The following is a 23,942-nucleotide window of genomic DNA, read 5'->3' as shown; positions in this document are numbered from 1 at the left end:
TTGCCCCCATTGTTCTCTGGCACCTCTATTCTCCTCTCTCTCTCGCTCTCTTCTTTTGCTTCTTCTTGGTTCGTGGTACCCGAAGACTAATCTTCTTAAATGGCCTTTAAAGGTGCCACCGATGGTACAACAATGTAACAGTGAGTTCGGTCATCACGATGCTCAGCTCAACCATCGCTCACCACCACCATCAAGGGGAAGGAAAATTGGAATCGAATGTCTAAAAGGGGGAAGCAAATGGTACGTGTAAGTGGTTTCGTCGTCGTCGTCGCAAGCCCTTTTTCCCCGTTACGTACTTCAATTAGGAGTAGCAGTAGCACCGCAACTGGAATGAAAATCCTCGCGAATCATGCAACAAACCTCCTAATGTGCGAGCCCCGCAGATGATGATGATGGTGATGGTGGTGGTCGGCGTGTACCACCGTCGTTCGTTGAATCGAAATTCATCTTCATCATCATTTACGTTCGAGTTCCGTTCATACGCTTGCAAACCGCATCCGCTAGAGGGCGCGGCGAGAGAGAGAGAAGGAGTTCTAATATGTTTTTCTGTCTTTCCATTGTTTGTCCCTCTTATAGCATGGTTGCTCCTATGCGGCTCACTACTACCACTACTACTACTAGTACTACTATCGGCGATCCTTGGAGCCAGTGTGTGTCACCACAAACGGAGGGACGTCGTTCGAGCGTTCGGTTGCGAGTTGGTTCGCCAGCGCCAGCGGAAACGTCGCCATTGTTTTCATCACTTCTCACTCACCACCGCTCGGCATGCAGCTGCGCCGTAACACAAATGAGAAATAACGCTTCTATGTAGGTGCCTTCTCCCTCCCGCTCCTCACCCCGGAGTTACGGAATGTTGCACGCCACATGCGCCAAAACGCTGGTGGCTCCACTCTGGTGGTTTAAAAGATGGGCACACCGGCCGGCATATGTGCTGGTGTGATGTGTGCAAGGCATCACCACCAACACACACACACGCACACATTGCAGCGACATTCGTGGGTGGAACCGGATGAAAAGTTTTCCTCCGTACAACCCGGAGGGAGGTCGCGGCCGCTGCTAATGGAGCAACTTTTTCCCCGAAAACCACAAATCAATTCCGTAGAATTACTCCCCTAGCGACACACAACATGGTCGTCGTCGCCATCGTCGTCGTACGCGAGGTTCTGATGCTTCTACTTCCCCGGGATGCCAATCTCGAGGTTTCTCCCTTTTTGCACCAGGGGAACCATCATCCAAGGAGGCGGGGATGCCGTTGCGTTGGTAAATCGAAATCGTGTACCGTGTACTCGCGAAAATCGAAAAACGGAAACTCCACGTGGAAGAAAAAACAAAGAGAAACAAAAGAGGCATCGCCTCCTTTAATGTTGGGCATCGAGGAATGGAGGCCCCCCGGCAAGGCAACCGTTTGCGGCTAATCAGAGCTAAATCACGACACAACCAACCGGAACCACAGCCCCAAACACACACTCACACGCACACGCACGCAGACACGCATACACAGAGAGAAGGGTACGAGGACACCGTGCGACAAATTAATGGAACGTTTTATTTAATTTATATCCAGCCTATACATACACCCTCTCCAGCACCCTCTTGCCCCTAGAATAGAGCAGGGGGAAACGATGTTCCTGTTGCTCCGGCATCGTGTGGCCCCTTTCCCGGCTTCCGGTGGCTTCGCGGTTCATTTCCTCATCACAGCTCATCGAGCCTATCATAAGTTTGGCCACCAGCACATAACCAGAGTTCCAGAACAAAAGCGGGGCCAGGACACGGGACACAGGAAATCCACTTCGGAAAACTTTGCGAAGCCGTGGCCGGTTCCGTGTCAGTGTGTGTGTGTGTGTGCGGATGGCGAAGAGATTTGTTTAATCACGGAGCGCATTTGATGCCACATTAATCTTCGCCTCTTGAGTGGCTCGATGGTGGTCGGGCATGCTTATCGAACACTGCGGCCATACCACCACCACCACCGCCACCATCACGGGAAGCAACAGCCGTTTTGGGCTTTCCCCCGATGCTCCTCGAAGAAGAAACTTTTCCACTTCCACTAAGCCATTTTCTTTTAAACGATTTCGCCTCTCCAGCCTCCAAATTTTCTCTGTGTACATTCTGTGTGTGTGTGGCTGTGTTTGGGGAAAGATTTCAATTTTTTTTTTTTTCGTTTTGCTTTCGATATCCAAAGCCATCCCGCACCGCATTCTCGCATGTGAACGCCAACGCGCCAACGCACCGTTCGCGTGCGCATTTTTTGTAAAATCATCGAACATAAATTATTCGCAAAATATTCATGCATATTTATGATTCCTACAAAGTTTCGTAATTAATAATCAATTTATTTGGAGTCTCCCCGGAGGGGGGAGGCGCGCAACAGAACGGAACGTGCGGCGCAGCTGTTTATCATCAAAAGCCCGGAGCACACACACACACACAGCATAGGGCGGCGGCAGTTTCGTTTAGATTTAGGCTCATCCTGGTTGCCAGGGGGGGGGGGGGGGGGGGAGGCCAATTTGTTGTTCATTTTACCATGAGGACACCATGAATCAGCCGGCCGGTTGGTGGTGGGTTGCGGTTAAGTTATGCTTTCGTTATGCTTGCATTAATTAAAGCCAGCTTCCATTCGTCGGGCGCTAAACAAAAGGTGATTGCTATTCGAGCTAATTTTAAAAGAATGAAACAAAAACATCGCCATTGGCCTACTGGGATACCTGCGCTGCGAGTGGGAGAAAAACGAATCCATAAAAAACCGTTACTCCGTAACGCACCAACGAAATAATGTTTCGCTTTCGAATACTTTCCCCCCTTTTGGCTTGTACATCCCAAGTGCCATCATCTGACGACGCGGAATGAATCATTTTCGCAATCGGATGATATAATGCAGCAGCGCACCAGCTGCGGAACACATATAATAACCTTCGTCGAGTTCGTCTGCATTCTGCAACATTAAAGCGAGCGAACGAGCGAGCGAGAACAGGACATCATGATTGGTGGCAGAGAAAGGCGAAACCGAAAGCTGGTACGTTGGTTGGTTGGTTGGTTGGTTGGTTGGTTGTGCGGAACATATCTGCGGCGCTAATTAAAAGTTTTGGCACCGGGCAAACTCTATCCGATTCTGGGCGGGAGGGAAATGGTGCACAGGCACACAGACAGACCAGGCCACCGCCAGATGGAACCGCCATTTGATTCGCCAACAAAGCGATCATCATCGCGAGCAAAGCGCGAGGCAACCAAGGACGAGAAAGGATGATCGTTCGCTGGCCTGGCCTGGCCCGGTTCTGGTGGCGCGAATTAAGCACGTCCTTATCGAAGAAGTTTATATTTCTTGGCCAGCCCAGGCTGCCTTCTGCGTTCACTTCTAGTGGTGGAAGTGGTGCTGCTGCTGCTGCTGCTGGTGTCGATGGTGCTCGAGAAATGAAATAAAATGCGAGAAAAATCCACAATTTCGGTGCCTTTCTGTGTGCCACCTTATCCGCCAGTCCGCCGGTGGCAGCTGAGGGGATTTTTGGCGCAGCAAATTGGTGCAGCCAACGTTCGCTAAGGGGTGGTGGAGGCGTGGGAAAAATGGATTTTTTACGATCCGGCACAATTCGAACTATCGTTCGACCGGTTTGCACCGGTACTTTCTTCTCCATTTTCAAGTACCAGCGAGAGAGAACAGAGCAGAACGGAGAGAGATGGAGTGAGAGCAATTGAACGGTGCAATTTCATCCGAAACGAAGCCTCGAACTGGACTGCAGTGTGGCGCGAGGACCACCCCGTCGAGTGGAACCCAAGGAGTTGAGGAGCTCGAAAACAGTGAACCCCTCAACATCTCGACTCGATGATCCCGATGTTGCGTCCAGAAAGGCGCATCCGCTGTACAGAGAGAGCCCGAGTGAGTTGGTTTTTATTTCATTTTGAGTTTTACCATTTGGTTCGCTGAAGTCCAGAGAATGGAAGGGAAGAATTCCACGAATTTAGTTTAAATTCAATAAAGTTCGGGTAACTCCTCAAACGGGGTAGGGGGTTTTGCTCAATACGAAATACCCGGTTAAGTGCTTCTGCTGCAGCTGCTGCTGCTGCAACCAAAGCAAATGGGCGTCAAGTGCACTTGAGCAAGCGGGATAAAATTCGGGAATAATATTTCCTTCACTACAAACGCACAGACACAGACAGAAAAGAACACCAAAACGCACCCCCAATGAAAGTTGGGCCAATGATTCGTGATCCACGCAAATTTTAGGAACACCCGAAAGCCAAATACCTTCCCTATTTGGTGCCACTCTGGACCGCGGCTGCTGCGTGAATAGATTTTTCCTCGGGCAAGTAACCTCGAGATGGATGGTGGTTTGGTGTGATGCTGCTGATGCTGCTGATGCTGCTGGTTACACGCTCGAAGGGTGCAAACAGTTACTTTCATAACGAAGCTGCATGGCATGGGGCGAGCGAGCAGTCAGGCGCAAATGAATTATGTTGAAAGCGAACCTCCCGGGGTGAGGGCAGCAGCAGCAGCAGCAGGCTAGGCCGGATGCATCCGCGAGAAGCGAGAAGAGGCGTATTGAAGACGGCAGACGGCAGGAGCAGCCATTGGTATGGAGGCAGCTCGCGAACGAATGAATAGAGGGCTCTCAGCATGATTAGATTGGCGAACATTCGCATGGAACAGAGAGGAGCTTTCGCAAAAATCGTCGCCTGCTACAATGGAACGGAAAAAGGCGTTGGGCGTGCGGCGAAAAAAAGTGGCCAAAAAAGAAGCGGAACAAATCTGTAACATAAAATCAACGCCCAGAGCAGCAGCAGCAGCAGCAGGGGGTGGTACGCCACAAACGCCGCTGCACATCATCGCCGCCATCGTCGTCGCCGTCCTTGTCGCCGTTGTCGTAGTTCACCAAACGCCGGGCTTCGTTACTTCTGTCACTGCCAGCCAGCATCTCGTATCCCGCGGTTGCGTTCCTATCACCCAAAAAACCCCACGCGGATTCATGATAGATCCAGGGACCGTGGGTTAGGCGCAAGTAGCACCGGGAGCAACGGCAGCCGAGAACCGTCCGCTCGTGCGGGCGAAAAGTTAATTTATTCAAATTCAAAGTTTTGACTTGTCGTTTTTCATCCGCGCCACGCTGCCACGATCAGCATCAGCAGGCGCGAAACTTTTATTTCCAGCCCCACACACACACACACACACACACACCGCTGTCGGCCCGGACCAGACCGGACCGGTTCCCGATGTGATAACGAGCATTATATTCCGGGAGCAGCGCGTCCTGCCAACTGCCATTTTCATTTCATAACGGAGGAGAAGAAGGGTGCGGAAACTTTTGGAAAAACTTTACCAAACCTCCTGCTCTAGCCTCTCTGCAAACCCTTGCTGGCGCGAGGGACACACACACACACACACACACACACTTTGCATACAAGCATACAGCCACTCGCGAGACACTTCCTGGATGATGATGGTGTGTCGATGATGCAGCTGATACAAGATCGATTACCACACTCCGTGCACCCGGGGGTGCCATCTGATCCGGTGACACCTCGGGTACGGCCGGGATCGATCGGTGTCGACCGTGTGTCGCCCCGGAAGACACTCGATCCCGATTTGCCGGAATGTTTTGACGAATGGTGCCGGCGAATGGCGCAAGAAGTTCCTTCGTTTCGCTTCGCATAAAGAAAGTTTCTTGCAAAAACTCGCGCAAGCCCCAACCCATACACACACACAGTCAGGCAAACGAGAAAAATCGTGGAAAATGGATAGATTCTTATCGAACGGACCAAGATAATTGGCCAGCATAGACCTGCCGCCGGTTGGCAACGCAGGAGATGCAGGAGGTATCAGAATCAAACACGCAAAACTTCGTTACATTCGACGTGACGCACGTCGGGGATTTAGTTCAATCAAAACGGAAACAAAACTTTCCAAGTCGTTTTTAATGGCGTGCACCTTTGCTCCGTTTCGAATACAGAGTTATTAATACACTACAGAGAATCCAATGCGCGGAATGGCGCGGAATAAAAACTTTCGTAATTATGCTGCACCGAAAATAGAAACACAACAACTGCATTGCCATTGTCTTCGTCGTCATCATCGTCATCTTCGTCGTCGTATTCGTTGTTACCTAAACTTTGGCGCATTAATATGGCAAGATGTAACATATGTGCATGCGACACTTACCTCCACACGGATGGTCAGATTGTACTCCTTGATCGTTTCGAAGTCCAGCGGATGATTGACTTTGATGTCGGCCCAGGTGTCACCGTTATCGGGCCGTTGCTGTAGATAGAACGTGTGCAGCTTGTTCGTCTGGGCCGTGGAACCGGGCATCAGCCGGTAGAAGACGGTCGGATTGCCTTCAATTCCGGAGCTACACACACACATGGTAAGTGCACAAGTAACCGGCGTCGTGCGAAAAAAAAGGGAGAAAAGTTAGTAAAATACGTCCACCGCGTGCGCCGAGTGCCTAGAGAAACGATCACTAAATAATACATTTTTCCAAAAAATACGTTTTCTGTTGTTGTTAATTTTCGTTAGCTTAAAGTGTTACAGTACAGACTACGCTATGCAGGGACATGGCTATGCTAATGAACGAAAATGTCGAAAATGATGAAAGCACTTGTTCGCCGGTGTTCGCGGAATACCAGTCTTCCAGCTGTGTGCGAGCCAGCCGTGCCAACCGTGCCCGTGGAGCGTCAGTATCGTTTGCCAGATGCATCATCATTAAAAGGAGCTACAGTGTTCTTGCCGGTCCGGTGGACGGCATTCGACGATAAAATGGTCTCTCATCGCTTGTCTCGATAACCACAGCAACCTTTGGCTTCGAGTAGAAAGTAATTTCTGTTCTGCTTCCACTTTTACCGCCGTCTTCGACACTCGTCATCCATCGAGGCGGTTCACTAACGGCTGGCTACCTGGCTGGCTGGCTGGCTGGCTGGCTGGTGTAACACGAAACCGGAATGCGATACTCGGTAAAATAAGGGAGGGAGAATGGTAAAGAAGAATATGCCTCTTGCAAAGACATGTAACATAATTACGCAACCATCGCCATTGATCACGAGATCAAATGCAAAGCAAAGCAAAGACAACGATAACAAAAAAAAAAATGACGGAGGAAAATCAAACAATTATCGGTGCCTGGAGGATCCTGGTCTCCCGCTCGTTAGCGGTCTCGGTTGGCTCGGACCATTATTTCCACAAAAACCGCACCGCATTCCGCATTCCCTGATGGAAACGGATGGATCGTGCATTTGTAAATTTGGTTGCTTTTTTATTCTTCTGCCTTCTGCACCACGAACACAACGAATGAGGTTGAAAATTATATCTGTATCCCGGACGCGGATGGTGCCACGGTACAGCAAAATGCAAAACACAATCTTTCGCCTTTCCTTGTTTGCCGATTGTTGCAAATACGGCGCGTAAAGTATGCTAATGCTCTGCACCGAGTATGGCGAGACCAGGACAGAAGGAATAATCCGTGCGTTTAAAGAAAATGAAAATGAAGCCCCACACATAAACAACTTAAAGGCATGAAGGGGAAGAAAAGGAATTCTTTTATGCGATTAACGTACGCGATCATCACCACTTTAGTCAACTCTGCCTCTGTACGCTCACTAGAAGGTATGCTCTCCATACACACACGGAGGCAGACACTAATTTACCTCGAATAGCGTTAGTTTAAACTCCAACATCATGCAGAACATCATGGCAAATGGAAGTCACTTTTTCTGCTCAGCATCACCACCAGACGAGGCCATTCCTTTTCACGGCCACAATCTGTTCCCCGAAACCGAGACCAAGGAGCGACGCCGGAATGAGTAACATAGCACCAGCACCATGGCACATGGCGAGGCAGCAGCAGCACAACACCAGGACGCATATTGTCTGACAAAACAGCAGCAGCAACGTTCGTTTGTGGTGGTGGCGTGTAAAATGCTAACGAGACAGACGAACTGGCCCAAAAAACCGGTTGCACGAACCATCCCTTCAACCTCAAACAAAAAAACCGTTGGACGGGCGAACTCCAGCTAGAAATCCACAACAGCTGCCTTCACCTTCACTCCGGTCCCCGGTACCAACCCCCGGGAGTGCTCCCTTGGTGCTTTTCTCATAAATAATAACGGTTGAAACATAAGCGCAGCGCATATATCCGCAACAAAAGGGGCTTTTCAACAAGACATCCTACGTCATCAACCACCCTCTCTCTCTCTACCTCTCTACCACCACCACCCGTGTGTGGACAGCCCCAAAAAACCGGAGAAAGCGAAGAAAAAAAAACGAACGCAAAGTTTGTCTCAAGTTTTTGCGCTTTCTATTGTCGCACGACGCCTACATATGATAAAGGCGGGGGGGGGGGGGGGGTTCTGGAGCCCACACACGCACACACGCACGCACGCGTGCTTCTTGCGAAGTTTCCATTTGATTCGATGTCGACATCCCCTCCTCCGGACCCGGTTCGGACTCCTTCATTTATTTTAAGCTCAATCTGGGTTACTGTAAAGCATTTAAGATTTAAGGCGTGCGACGAACTTCGAGGTAACTCTTGGTTTCTTGGTCCTTGGTCCCGAATGAATGTTTCATTGTCTAGCAGGCACGCTTTTGTCCGATTGGAAGGAAGGCAAACTTTAGCTATTGATGCGACAAGCAACCCTTGTAAGCAACCCCCGAAAAATGGTGCCGATTGTTGTTGGCCAGATTTCGCATTAAGTAAATTGCGCGAACCCTCCGTTCATCGGTTCGGGTGCTGATTATTTTGAAATCATCTCCGCATACCCGGAGCCATTGACCTGCACGTGGCGTGGTGCTTTAAAATTCAAAACGAAACCCCTACTCCCCCTGGCGCCACTCTCGAGAGGCCAAAATGTGTTTTGACTTATTAAAGAGCCGTCAGCAGGCCTCATAAATGAATCATACGGCGAGCGTTCGCAAGTAACTCCGCACTCACTCGAGGCACCATTTGTTTTCGCATCAAAAATGGCCACTCCTGTTCTTCTTCCTTATCCTTTTCTCCTCCTCCTTTTTTTTTTTTTTTGCAAAAAAAACCCAACATCATCATCATCATAATTTCGGTTGTCACCATATCATTTATCGATCATCAGTAGTGACTGTTGGCCGAACGGACATCACTGACTGACATGAGCAAATCATGAAAAGCCTATTAGTCAAGCCGCACCTTCCACAGACACACACCAACAGAGTGCCACTTGTGGAAGATTGTTTCGGAATTCCGGATTTGCTGGCGCGTCGCTAGCTGGCTGCCATCAAGGACTGCGTGTGTCATCGTGGAGCATGGACATGGCATCTGTGCCCGGGAGGTAATTGAATTTTTTAAACTTTTCCCCACCCAAAAGCTTCCTTCCTTTTAGCACCACATCAGCCATCATCTGGCGAGCGTCTGGCGCGTCGCGTCAGCATAGGAATCGGACGGACGGCAGAAAGAGGCACAACAGCTCACAATCACAGGCACGGTGCACGGTGGTGGCCGGTCGCAGCACCAAAGCACCGGAAAAAATATACATTAATCAAAAGTTATCCTTGGCGCGCTCGGTGGCCACCAGCCACCAGCCCTTGGCCGGTAGCCGGTCACTTCCACGGCTCTCAACGCTGGTCACGCTGTGGGATTATTGTGAGGGCAAGAGCAACAGAGAGAGAGAGAGAGAGAGAGAGGAAAAGCAGAAAAGGGAAATCAACGAACGGAACGCAAACTTTTGTCCGCGATGGTCCGAAGCAACGGGAAAAAAGGGCAACGGATGCGCCTCTGGAAAGCCTCGAAGAAGCCGAAGCATCCGTCGCCGGCGTGGGCGTCGGCGTCGAGAGATGCAAAAGTTGTCTTCTCCCGAGTGACCTTTAGCTTTTGGCCAAACACACACACACACACACACACACACACACACACACACACACACACGAGCGCACGTCCCCTTCAAGAGGGTGGATTATTAATTGTTTTCGAGCAACCACCAGCTACCAACAGCCATCGTCCATCCTCCGTTCACCTGTCGATCGCGTCCGGTTTCGGTTGATCGCGTCCCTGCTTGTGGTGATGGTGGTGGTGGTGGTCCGTGGATGAAACTGTTGCCCACCACCCCCCGGAAAGCGGGCGAAAAATGTGGAAAAGAGCAGACAAAGACAAAGCATCGTAACAGGTCCTTCCTTTGGGACCTGGCCTTTCCGCCGCAGTAACAGATTACTGTTGGTGTGGTCCGTTGGCTCGCCGTACGCGAAGGTCACGCGAAGCAGGATCATAAAAAATTATCCCCCAACCATCCCTCAACCCCCGCCCGTGAACAAAAAAAAAAACACAACATACCGCGGATGCTCTGGTGCGCGAAACAAAACGGTCAAAACTTTTGCAATAAATATCCGATTTATATATTTATCCAGCCTCTCTCCTCTGCACTGTTGGTCGCGAAACCGTGGAACCGGCAGCCCGGAATTCGCGACGAACCAAAGGACGACCCATTTCTAATTTGTGGCATTTAGTGTACGTCTGCCAGTGTGTGTGTGTGTGTGTGTGTGTGTTTGATTGTACTGGAACCCTTGTTACGGTATGCTGGGTTCTCGGTACCCGAAACAGATACCAGGAACTGTGCCAACATCACCAGTGAGAGAGAGAGAGAGATAGAAAGAGACAGAGAGAGAGAGAGAGAGAGAGAGAGAGCGGACTTGCTCTCGTTGCAACATTTAATGGGATCGATCCAACATCGGCGGACGATTGATCGGACCAAGTTTGTAACTTTTCGCCTCGTCCTTCTCCTTCTCCTTCTTCTCCCTCGTCCATGCTATTAGTACTAGTGCTTACAACCTAGGGGCGTAGGGTGTAGTAGCAGAGACAGCCGAATTACTTGGGTAAATATTTTATTACCGGCAGTAAACCGTTACCGTTCGGTACAACGGTGAAGGAGCGTCCAGCTCGGACGGAGTCTCCGTTCGGTGCGGTAAGCACCCATCGAGTTTGCGAGTTGGCAAAAGTATGAACCGAGGGCCGAGGGCAGGGGGACCCGGGTCGGTTTTTGGAGGAAGGTTTTATTGCTTGCTTCGGCCATTGGCCGTTCATGGTCGAACTTAACAAACGGAGCAAACGGGAGCGGCGGAAGCGAGAGAAGACTTTACCTGAATGACCTCACTCCAAGACCACCACCCAAGAGACAAACTTGTTGCACCAGAATACTGTTACTACTACTACTACTACTACTACCTCTAGGGGCTACAATGGCCACGGGAGTGTGCTTGATGAAAAACGAGAAATGGCTCTCGAGAAGTCAATCCAATGCGGTTCGCTCCGTTGGAGGTCAAATCAGACCCCAAAACCATCACAACGAAGCTTGCTATTTTCAAAATTAAGCATTCCAGTAGCATTAAGAGACAAGCGGAATGGAGGAGGAGCAGTTGAAGAGTCCCCAGCGAACGCACACACACACACACGTACAGTCGAGCAATTTGGTTATGTCGAAAACATGAACCATAACTTCCAATTACTCCGCGGATGCCGGGTTTAACGGGAACTCCCGCGTGCGATTCCGTATCATTTCTTTTTTTATTATTTTATTTTTCATTCCCCATTCAGCACGAGGATGGTTGTTGGGGAGGGTATAACCATCGGTGGTGTACTTCATGAATTATCGTTTACGAGTTCACCACACACACGCACACGCGTAAAAGGTAATCGCTTCCACTTCCGGGAGGCGACCATCGTGGCGCCCCTCGCCCTCTTCTTTATTTTCCAATTTTTTCCCACCGCCCCCGGACACGCCAGAAGAAGCGCACGTGTTACACCAGCCACTGACCACCACAAACACATACCATTACACGGGATTGTGCGGATCCGTGCGATAACCTGGCACAATCGTGGTGTGTCCCGTTTTTTTGCGCCCATTTTATGGACATGTTTACGGTGCTCCATAAACCATCAACCCCGGACCGCACACGTGTGTGTGTGTGTGTGTGTGTGTGTGTGTGTGTGTGTGTGTGTGTGTGTGTGTGTGCTCCAATCATACATCCAAACTCGCACTCATTTCTGGGAGCTACTTAATCGTGCGGAACACTGCTCCCGGAATTTTTTCGGGGATTTCTCGCGATCAAAACATCATCCACGGCGCATGTGTGTGTGTGTATGTGTCGTTTGCGTTACACTTTCTTCGTTTGCCAGCGCAGCTTCCTTCCAGCAGGATGAAGACCCCTTAATGAGCCTCTTCTCCTTCCAGCGGGCAATGCAAAACAAGTGCCACGTTAACCGCCCAGACCGCCATCAAACCGTTCCAAATGATCGTCCTCCCGGGGGCGGTTCTCCCGCGAGAAGCTCAATTGCCGTCGCATCCTGATTTCCCACCCCTGGTGGCCATACTCGCATGACAACTGCGGAAAGCCGTGTGGCCCTTCGCTGCTTATTACGATTACCGCTTGATTATGATTGTATCTGTTTGTTGGTTCCCGTGGGAGAGGCATGATTGGATGGATGGCGCAGGATGGGGCGCTTAATCAGTTTGCCATAAACGAGCAATGATTGTGCTCATGGCAGCGACGGTTGGAGATTTTACAGAATTAATTCCTCCCTCCATTCAATTGCTCCACATCACTCGATTCAATGCCGCTCCTTTTCCCCTTTTTTATGTTCCTGCTTTTCCCTGACGGAATTACAATTACACACTTAATAAGCGACCGTTGCAGCGGGCACATGAGCTTTCGTATTCATGGTCCCGGTCCCGGTCCCGGTCCCCGGATGCACATTTCGATCATCATTTTCACGAACAAAAATGGCATTCAGCAGCAGCAGCAGCAGCAGCAACAGCAGCTTTTCAGCGAAATGCATCGAACCAGCGGAAAATGAAGGCCTGTTGCCATGTTTGCAAATGGCTCCGGCAAAAGGGAATGCGATCTCTTGATGGACGTGCATAGTAGCAGGCAGTGTATGCGCTTCGCTTACTTACAACCGAGGCGCTCAAGCGAAATCATTTTCACGCTTTCACTCGGGAACCAAGCGTCGACACCGGATACGCTTCATAAATCGGCCTCTCTCTCTCTCTCTCTCTCTCTCTCTCTCTCTATCTACCATCCGGTGGTGCAAATGTCGATGCTTTGTAGGCCTGAAAGCCAACAACAAAGCACGGCAGAAAAAAAAGCCGGGAAACCAAAACAAGCTCCAGCTAAGCGCTACCAACGGGAAATGCTATCCCGTGACATGAGCTCCGTTTTCCATCATTCCCGAGCGCCCACTATCTTCCACGGGGCCGGTGGTCTTGTGAAGGTACGGTATGGTTTTCTTTCCTCTGCGTCGTGCTGCCACGTGACTGAACGTGGTTGCGAGGATGAATGTGTTCCGTGATTTTTATCCAACAAAGCCAACACACCCGCCCTGGTGCCTTGCACATGGAACCATGCAAAACCTTGAAACCCTCACGGCTCGACGCTTTGCACACTGCTTAAAGTCCTTGGCTTAGTCGACAGCAACGCAAGACCAGCGGTCCGGTAGGTTGGGCGGAAAAACCTCGCTTCACCAGCTAGCGAGGGAAACCGGGAACTACGAACTCACCGTGCAGCCTATATGAGACACGCTGGATTGTCTGTTCCTACCACTACTAGCTCATCCTCGGCCCTCGTTCTCCCTTTCCATGCTCCAGTCCATTGCTTTTTGTTTTCCATCGAGCCGCAGCAGCCACTACTTCCGATTATTACGGAAGCTTTCTGCTTCTTGTAAGTCTTTGTGTGAGCACCCTACATACACACACACACACACACAGAGATAGTGGAAATGGTTTTTGTGCTCGAAAGATAACAGGCAGATCGTACTTGAAGTGCCCACGTGTGTGTGTGTGTGTTTGCGGATCCGTGGCGGTGAATGGCAAACCATTTAACATGCTTGATAATATGGTGTGCGCTCATCTTCAGCAAGATAATTAGAGTTTCTACTAATCCTCACACACGGTTAGGCGAACGCGTTGGAATCCCTTTTTTCCGTTTGCATAACAGTCTCCCATTCGTCGTAATTTACATGCTTTTAACGTGAAATCTGATGTTGCTTACACTATCGAGTAAAATATTCCTCCATTTTCCTTCCAGTAAAGTCTGCTCCATTTGCTATACTCCAATAGGGTTGATTCCCGTTAAAAAGGGCATCCCTCTGCCTCCTTTATTCCCCCTCTCATCATCATTGCAAAGCAGAAAAAACCCTTCGATGAACTCACCACAAATTAGTTGCTCAAATTTCGACTCCACAGGTCGCACATCTGGAGGGACCTTCCGGGTGATTGGTGGGAAAGGGGGTCGAGGGCCAACTGTCACCGGTGTCCGAAGCGAATCAGCAAAACAGAGGCCGCTCCGTGAACGCCTTATGCTTAGTATGAGTAGTAAACTTTCCACCAAATAGTGCACATTTTTCTTATCTTGATCGCTCGTGTCCGGGATGCTCAATAGGGTGGCCACACCGTGTTCAGGGGACAGGCCACGTACGTGACATACCGTCAAGACACAGTCTCTCTCTCTAGAGAGAGAGAGAGAGAGAGAGCAGAGCAAAGGAGAATCGCAGCATCCGCAAAACCTCAACCGAATGACAGCGAATCAAGCTCCGGGCGCCCGGAAGGTCCTGGCACGGAAGGTCCCCTTTGGGGTCGGAGCCGTTACGCCACACACACACAGCTTGTGTGTGTGTGTGTGTGAGAAATGTTATTCCTCGGATGAAAAATTCAAATCCTTTTCACCTCGAGGCGACGCCAGGCGCGCGCGTGGCCGCGTCACACGGTTGCGACCAACGCCGAACAACAGTGACAACGACGACGACGACGACGACGACGACGAAGACCACCAGCGGCCCACCATCTCTAGACATTGTGTATACGCTGAGGGAGGGGTGGTGATGTTATCTCGTCCTTGTTTCGCTCCGTTAGGATTATCAAAAGCTCGTTCTTGTTTTGTCTGATTTTGGTTGCGTTCGTTTTTTTTTTTTCGAGAAAAAACATTTTCCGCCTTTTTCTTCGCCTTTTTTTTTTGCTGCTGCTGCTCATTTTCCAACATTTTCATTCCGGCCAACCCGGAAAGGCCACAGGCCAAACGGTTGTCCGCTCTCTCTCTCTCTCTCTCTTCCCCTAGAGAGAGAGAGAGAGCAAAAGGGCGAGCCCCAAATGTGATTCAAACGCGGACACGGAGTGGAGCCGCTCAAAAAAAACATTACGCTAAAAAAAGGAAAAGTGAAAAACGGGCGTATGAGATATGCATGGAATTATGCCGTGCTCCCTGAACCTCCCCCCCCCCCCCCCCTCCTGGTCGCACTGTCGGTCCACTCTCGTTGCGTAACACGCGCTGCGGTAGGTCGACCAGAAGGGGGGGTTGGTTGGTAATGTTTTGGAATTATTTTTTTCCGGCTCACCGGTCAGCATCATTTCATGCTCGCCACACCACATATGAGCTCGCTTTCCGCCCAGTCCGGCACCCCACCCCCCCTTTTCGAAGACAATTCGTATGCCGGCCACGTGGCAACCGCCGGATTTTTCCCATTTTTTTTTTTTTTGCTTGACCTCTGGCCACTCTGGTCCGAGGTACGAGGTTGGTCAATTCTAAAAAGTGCTTCCTAGTAGCCGGCCGGGACTCCGGTCGCTTTTGACCGGACCGTTGCCGCGTTGACCCTCAATAAAAAGGGCTAAAAAGTGGGCCTCGAACCTCGAGCCAGCCAGAACCGCTCTCTCTCTCTCTCCGGACCACGACGTCGTGGAAGGACACGAAAATAATTAATTTCCTTATTACCAGCTGCGACCACCAGTCGTCGCCGCCAGTTTTTGGTCCGTTGTTGCTTCACGTCCGTTCACAAATCCTCAAAAAACCCACCGACCACGGACCACGGTCACCCCCTTTTTTGGTGTGTTGTGCTCATCGCGCGGATCATTTCCCGGTCCTGGATGCTGCTGTTGCGCCATGCATGAGAAATCAACCACCGCGGAGAGATGGCGGATTGTTAGGCGGGTTGTTGAAGGGATGCAAACACCACAGCTAACAACGAGCCGCTTAACCATGGCCAGAGGTTACCACCAGAGTGTTTGCGGCCAGAGTGTGTCCAGGAGTACCGCGTTGCGTGGCGCCCTTTTGCATATTTCATGGCTCCGCACCCCGGTCTGTCTATGAGTTATGGAGGCGGCCAGAGGACCAGGGAAGTCACTTAATAATGCAGGACATCGCGATGGTGTTGAGCGGCGGCAAGGGCACACCAGCGAGGCACCTTATCCATCATTAGCGCTTTGCATGCAAAATACATACGAGCTGAAAACCGGCGCGGAAGTTGCCTCCGAAGCGGTAAGAGGAGGATATCAATTAACTAAATGCCTGCCACAGGTCCCTCCCTCTCTCTCTCGCGCCGGGATGATCGCTGCATGAATTTAAACCAACTAATGGAGAGAGGGAGGGAAACCAACAGCAACGAGTGCCGCTACCGGATGCTAGCATTCAAAAGTTAATTAAGCAACCCTTAACTCATCGAGCATCCTTTTGCACCTCACTTGCGGCTCAACATGGTCCATCGTGAGGGCTAATGAAAACGGGAAAAACCTCGCTCCCCAGCATTCCCCGTCCATTGCTCGCTTGTAATCCGAGCCGAGCGATGTATGTGCTACTAAAATCGCTGGAAATCGATCAGTCGATTGTTCCGGTCCTTCCGCCGCCACAATCTTGACAACAGTATGTGCTACTGATACGCCCGGACCGGACCGAGTGCACGGTGGGCGATGGTTTGGTCCTGGAACATCCCCGGGATGTGCTCGACATTCTTAGCTACCGTTATCGGAATCGGTAACCAACGGGATAAAAGATTGAATACCGTTAATGGTTTTGTGAATTCTCGATTCGTCTCATCCCCGTCCACGAGTCCGCTGCCGCGCTGCTGGTTGATGAAATTCCTTTGTTTCTGGCACAACAATGCCGGGTGCTGAATGTACCTCGGGACAAGATATGTCACGATGATGCTCCGATAAACCGTGCACCGTGCATATGTAAGCGATGATGAGGCTGAATTGCTGGAAGCGCATTAACCTGGAGCAGTCCATTCATCATCGAACAACGCGCCATGTTCGGTCAGAGCTGAGCGATACTTTTGCCGAGTTTCAGACTAAAGCGTTGATGATGATGATGGGAGGGGGAACCAGGAATTCAGGTTACGGTTACAACGGGATGACCTACGGATGCGATTATGTATGTATTGCAACTTAAGATCAGGAAGCAGAACAACGACAAAACGACTAAGTATGCATAATGTGTGGCGATCCACTGGAGCATAATTTTTTGGGGTTTTGGGGTTTACTGTCGAAATCGAAATGCTAAAAAACCGAAAAGAATGTGCTATCTACACTTTTCGAAACGAAAAGAAAAATCCCCAAAAAAGGGGAACCCAGAACGACGGGTTATCGATCAAATTGAATAGAAGAAAAGCTAGCTCCAGTGTACACCTCAAGCGCTGAGGAGGCGCGATATGATCTAAGTCAGTAAACAGGTGGATAGGAAAACCGAAAACGAGAAGGCGGAACGAGAAGAAGAAAAATGAAAGAAAGAAAAAAACAAGTAGAGCGCAAGTGTTGCGTGCGCGTCAAACACCGACCTGGCCTTTATCGAGACAACCTTTCCACCGACCGGCATATTCTCTTTGACGTAGATCGGCCCATAGACGCCGGTATTGTCCCAGACTGGCGGATTATTGGCCCGATCGACGACATCGATCTGCACCTCGACCGTACGCGATAACGGCGGGTATCCCTTGTCTTGGGCCATCGCCTCGAGCTTGTACGTTTCGCGCTAGTTTTTTTGGGGGCCGCGAGTGCCGCAAGCAAAGTGTGCCGTACGTGCGAGAGTGCGTACAACACCACGACCACCGCCATCACCATCCGGAGAAGCAAGAAGCGTTCGAGAACCGATTTCGATTTGAATATGAAAACAGACACCGCACACACACACACACGCGCGCGCGCAGGTTGGGACAAAATTGAAAATTAAAGTAAAACCACCCGGGAGGTGATGGTAGACACCACGATTGGCGTAACAAATCCGTGTGTGATTTTGTGTGTGTATGATTAAAACGATCGGGAAAATCGTGGTGGAAATGATACAAAAAAAAACAAAAAGGCAAGCAGCAACATGACAGCAAGACGCGCCGGGGAACGGGGAACCACAAAAAACGTGTACCGAGAATGGAAAAACATTGAAAAAAAACAGTGAAAATCGGGATAAAACCAAAACCATTTCGGGATATTATCGGTGCAAATCCGAACCGATTGTTGAGTGCAAAATGTATGCAAAATCACCAAAAGTTCAAAACAAAAAATGCGGAGAAAAACATGATAAAATGTGTGTATTAAAAAACAAAAACGCCAAAACATACGCATACACCCAATTGCACATGTGACCCGATTATGCAAAAACCAAAAAGGGCAAAAACGGATTGAGAGAGAGAGAGAGAGATAGTAACACAAAACAATGTAAAAACGTTACATGACACGGAAACAATATCACAGTAGTCGTCGGCGTCGTCGTCGTCGGTGTGCGGGGAAAAATCGCGGAAAATCGTGGAAAATCATGGCAAAAAAGAAAAGCCAAAAAGTTTAAAAAATCAATTGGCATAACAGCGATTCATTTCCACCGATGCATCCGCAGCCGATGAGTTACCGGAGCAACGTAACGTAACGTTAAACGATGACGACAAACGTTGATTTTTGGGGATGGAACGCGAACGGCGAAGGAGGAGCAAAAATCGTGCAGCCAAACGTCGCAAAAAACAAATCACGTTCCGCAGGACATTGCGTCGGCCATAGAGAGAGAGAGAGAGAAAAAGAGAGAGATAGAGAGAGAGAGAAAAAGAGATAGAGAGAGAGAAAGAGAGCAAAAAACAAATTCGGTGATCAAAAATGCGGTTCACTTTCCGTCGTCGTCGTCGTCGGCGTCGTCGGTAGCCGCTCCTTCCGCTCCAACGACTGCTGCTGCTTCCGCTGCTGCCAGTCTTGGTTTGGTTCATGTTAGATGTGGATGATGGATTCGTTTGTGTGTTCGAGGTGTTGTTGTTCGTGTGGGAAGCAGGGACGACGGTTCTTCTTTTACTGGACATTGGCGGGACCAATTTTGCAACCAACAACTTTTTCAAAAAAAAAAACCAGACTCGCGTCGGGGTCCTTGAAAATGTGACGGCAAAATTGGCTCGGAACGGAACAACGGAAAAACGATTGCATCCGATGCGCGCAGACGAACACTTCTTTAAGGGTGAAAAAAGGCATTACGGGAACCTTTGGCAAAACAAAACTGGGGAAAAAATGTCTGCCGCGACTGTTTGCGGTTTTCACGGTCCCGAGCAAAACCAAACTGGCCCAAAAACTAGGCTACGGTTAACACCAACCATCATTTGGTTTGTGTTTGCGAGAGAGAGAGCGAAAAGGCCTCGATCGGCCGACTTGAACGGTATAATAGATAATGTTGACATGTTTTCCATCAAATAAATAAATCAAAAATGTAAATAAATGAAACGAAATGCACCGACGAAATACTGTTCTGTTCTGAGGACCATTCCTCAGAACAGCCTATTCCTGGAAGGTCGTTGCCGGAGTTTGGTTGTCGTCGATACTGTTGTCGGACGGTTCACTACGCTTACAGTACAGCACATTTTCGGATCATTTGAGGTATCGGTTCATTTAGCATTATGAATCGTATATAGTATCAATTGTTAATATAGTTATCAGATAATATAATAAGAAATATTTAGTGGTGCAAGAATGCCAACCATCTCAGCGTGTGGTGGCGGATCGTGCAAAATGTTTCCCTCAAAAAGCGGATCGGAAACATGTTCCACGAGCGCTCAAGCCAGCTTCGAATCGGTTGTGGATAGATACTTAGAAAGCTAGCTTCAGCTTTTGAGTTCCCAAACCACTCGCGAGCCGTAGCGATGTTCTCCCCTCCTTCGGAGAACACCCCAAACAGCCGCGCATGTGCGCAAACCCCAAACCAGAAGAAGCGAACCAATAGAAGCGTTACTCCACTCGCGAGGAGTGACTTCCGTTACGGTCGCCGCTTCGGTTTTGGGCGCGCACCAGAACGGAGTGGCTGGGAAATCAAATGTTGTACTAAAACGAGCTAGTAGGGCTGTTAGGTTAACGGTTAGAGGTGCAAGAGCACGCGTAGTGGTACGGAATTAGTGTTAGTGAGGAGAGTGAGCAATATCAACAAACAACATGTGAGTGCGAGAAGGTGCAGCTTACGGAGCTAAGGTTATCGGATTAGGCGGGGAGGCCATTTGTAGACGGATTCTTTGGCTCCCCGCACAGGGATGTGCAGCACCGGAACCAGATCATACCAACCTTGCTTTGATCGCCGTGACCACCGTACCGACAGTGACATTTTCCCTAATGTGAATGGGGCCATATATATTGCGATCCCAGATCGGGGGCTTATTGTTCCGATCGACCACATCGAGCTCAACGTCCACGTCGGCGGTGGACGGCGGATCGCCACGATCCGAGGCGTACACCTTCAACCTGTACCGTTCCCGCTGCCCGGGCGAATTCGTGGAATTGTGGAAGAAGGAATCGTTTGTATGGATTTGCGTTTTCGTTTCGATTCGGCCGGCCAGTATTGAGGGGGGGTCGGGGTACAGTATGATTTCAATTCGAACGGCAGTTCACACGGCAACAACGTTCAGTCAGGTTTATGTTTTTTGTGAGGGTGGTTTTGGTTTTTTTTATGGTTTTGTTCCAACAAGATAACCGTTTTTGTAGGGAGGAAAACATCAAATCCGGGGAATCGTGAGGGCCATTTGGGGTCAAGCACACAGAGAACCGAAACCGAAACCAACAAATGCGTCCACGGTACACAGCATACAAACCGAAAAGCCCGAACGAAAAAGAGGGAACATGAAAATAAAAAGAAAAGAAGAAAGAAACCAAAAAGAAACAGAAGCGATTAGTAAACGTCGACACAAACGCTGCTATCGTAATAGAAAAGTAAACAGAATAAGTTAGCACCACTGCTCGGTGGAAACGAAATCGTTAAACACAAACAGTAAAGCAACAACATGATAAGGATACGATAAGGATAAGGAAAGGATAAGGATAAAGGATAAATCAGGTGCAGAGGAAAAGATCTGTGGTGAAGTGTGGTGAAGTGTGGTGAATTTCGAGCAGCTACGCTAGCGCCCCCAAGCGATGAGTAGCATCGGGCTGTTAGACTCCCGAACTCGGAGCTTATAAACGAAAGCAGCACGGGAAATTTAAATTTTGGCGCCATAATAACCGGTCGTCCGCGTGTTTGGATCTTCGAATTGGATTTTTTTTTGTATCGAGCGGCTAAACGTCGTGGAGCACAACAGTGAAATGCAGATGATGGAGTGTTGTGTGTCTTATTTTGTGATGTTAAATGGCTTGCCTTGGATGAAACCAATGGGTTTTGCATTTTGCGAGGATCCTAAACCTACTACCGGGTACAGTAACAGGATGTGTGCGCTGCGTTTGGCAACGCATCAATAAAAAGGATTAGCTACATAGCGATACACACACGCACACACTAACTCTCTTTCGCTCTGGGCTAGGGACAGCTGTTGAGCTGATGCTCTAACCACGCTACTTACGGAGTAGCATCCCTGTGGCGTTACAATCGAAGGCCAGCATAGGTGCAGGGACATAAGTAAGTCACGGTTTGGCCGTAATAATGTCACGAATGTCGCAAAAGACCAACGCAACATACGTTACGGAGAAACAGAAACGCAGAACCGAACGGAAACGAGAAAAAAAGAAAATAAGAAACATTCAATTACAACTCATCGAACCAAGCGTCGGTAAACAGTGCAGTAGGAACGGAAGATTGAAACATGAATCAACACAAGAAAAGGAAACACCATAACGGATTCCATGGTTCTGGCTTTGCTGGAGAGAAACAAAACCAAATATCGCAAACACAGTCCGCTCTTACCGTCTACGTTTGCCTCTAACGAAAGAAATGCGGATTGATTGATACCTAAAGCAGTAGCAGGAAAGATGGACCAACGCGACGAAGACGTTCAGTTGCGTTTATCAGTTGCTCCAGCTTTCCTTGACATCCGCGTGAGTGTATGTTTCTGAGTTCTTGCTTTACAGTAGTTAAGGAAGCAGAATACCGAACATAACCGAAAGTAGTATACGGTGGTCATGCAGGGGAAATAGGAAAATAAAACGGATCCAAGAGAGGAGAAAATCATAACTAAAACTAAGCTCGTTTGACAGGAAAACCAAATGCGGTGATGATGCCTTGGGAGTAAAATCAAAATTGAAACCCAAAACAGACGTTCTAACGTACTCCCTGCCATATCAGGTGAGATATGGTGAAGTTGCATAAATTCAAAAACGGTTATGTTGCAAAACAGATCCTCAACAGAACGGGGTGTTGGTCGGTAGTGGTTTGAGTTTAGACTTCCTCTTAGTTTCCTAATGAACCGTTCCACCGAAAAGGAAATAAAGTGAGTAAAATACAAAAACACCCTTTCGAAACATGATGCCAATTATAAACTCGCACATGTTGCGATCGTAGCCAAAAGCAAAAAGTATGGCTAGAGAATGGGATAAAAATCCGATCGAACTCGTTTAAAAAAAAAATAAATTCGTGGAAACTGAGCTGCATCCGGTACGGATAAATGTTGACAGGAAAGAGGTTTACGGATGAGCTCTGCAAAATGTGCTCGATCCAGAACGGTGAGGTTGTTCGGTTTGTTTCCTTGGTACGCCTTTACCACGCGATTGCTCCCCATTCTAGCATTTCGTGAAAATGTCACTATCTAGCCGCTTCTCGGCCGTACATTTGAATTTGTTTTTCATTGCATTGCATTTCAATTCAATTATAAGCGAGGTTGGGATGTAAAATTCAAAATTTCAAAATTATCCCTGGCACAGCATCCGCATGTTCTGGTTGATATCGATCGCTGTCCGCACCTTATCGCCGCTTTAATCCTAGAGAATGCTCGAGTTAATAGTATATTATTTGGAGTTTACAAAAAAAAGGTCCACTCTCATGTGTTGCCGAGGTAGCTTCTTTCTGGTGATCCACATCCATGATATGTCCATCCATCTTGAGATGTTTAACAAAGTAAAATAAAACAAAATATGGCGCCGCTACCAATCCATCAAAAATTGTTTCCATTTGGATGGTATTGTTACTTTCAAAAACATCTCTACCTTCTCCACGAAGCTCGCTTCGTGCGCTTCGTTTAGTTGGAGTAATGAATTCTCGAAAAAACCGCTGTCACAATATTCAGCTTGTATTACAACAAAAAATAAGGAGCAACATGGTATTCGTTTTACCAGATACAACAACGAAAAACATTTAAATGCAAAATACGGTGCCGAAGATTCTGTTTACTCTTTGTGGTGACGAACATTTCAGAATGCACTTTTATACATAGCTTGGTGCCTAGAATACGCCCGAAAGATAGATATCGATATGCTCGGGTTGTGCTGGTGCGCCAAATCAAACCAACGGAAAAGCCAAATCCATTACTCGGAGTGCAGTGTAACTTAAACTTATGGCGGTGCAGAAGATAGCAGGAATCGTGGGGTACTCCCACCGGTCCCTGCTCGGGTGTACGTCGTGCAGGTGATGTTGTTGTGCCGGACGAGACGAATAGTGCAGTAATACACGAATCTAAAATACTCTAAATCATCAGAAATCAGACTGTAAGATAGAGCCATCTCCGTCGATTGCAAGCTGGGCGAACGGACTCGAGTTTGCTGGAATGCGAACGGATCGCTCCACAAGCCGCAAGCCTCTGTCGCTGCACGAAGAAGATGTCTGCATCTCTGACGCTTAGGGCAACTGAAAAGTTAATTGGTGCACTGCTGTAAACGGTACAAGAAAAGCCAAAACTGATTCGCTCACAATACTCGGCCAGTTAGAGCCGGCATTCCTCTGGCTGGGTTTACTTGTTATACACAATCGATAGTAGATATGTAAGATAGAGAGTGTTATACAACCACATACTAGTAGGTGAACTTGAAAGACTCCG

General features: G+C 48.9%; 1 protein-coding gene across 8 annotated transcripts in view; it reads right to left on the bottom strand.

Moving 5' to 3' along the window:
* LOC125949611 (neural-cadherin) overlaps positions 1-23,942 on the bottom strand; it is a 180,868-nt gene that overhangs the window by 130,129 nt on the left and 26,797 nt on the right. For 4 of the 8 annotated variants that reach the window (XM_049676804.1, XM_049676805.1, XM_049676806.1 and 1 more), the window contains exons 8-9: positions 20,275-20,465; positions 6,149-6,338 (exon numbers count right to left, since the gene is read on the bottom strand). In XM_049676804.1, the coding sequence (XP_049532761.1) occupies positions 6,149-6,338; positions 20,275-20,465 (381 nt within the window). Of the gene's footprint in view, positions 1-6,148; positions 6,339-17,537; positions 17,732-20,274; positions 20,466-23,942 lie in introns of all 8 variants that reach the window. The other 4 variants (XM_049676798.1, XM_049676799.1, XM_049676802.1 and 1 more) reach the window with 1 other exon arrangement.

Source organism: Anopheles darlingi, chromosome 2 (genome assembly GCF_943734745.1).
Source record: "Anopheles darlingi chromosome 2, idAnoDarlMG_H_01, whole genome shotgun sequence".
Taxonomy (NCBI): Eukaryota; Metazoa; Arthropoda; class Insecta; order Diptera; family Culicidae; genus Anopheles; species Anopheles darlingi.
This window is presented reverse-complemented; position numbering and strand designations above follow the sequence as displayed.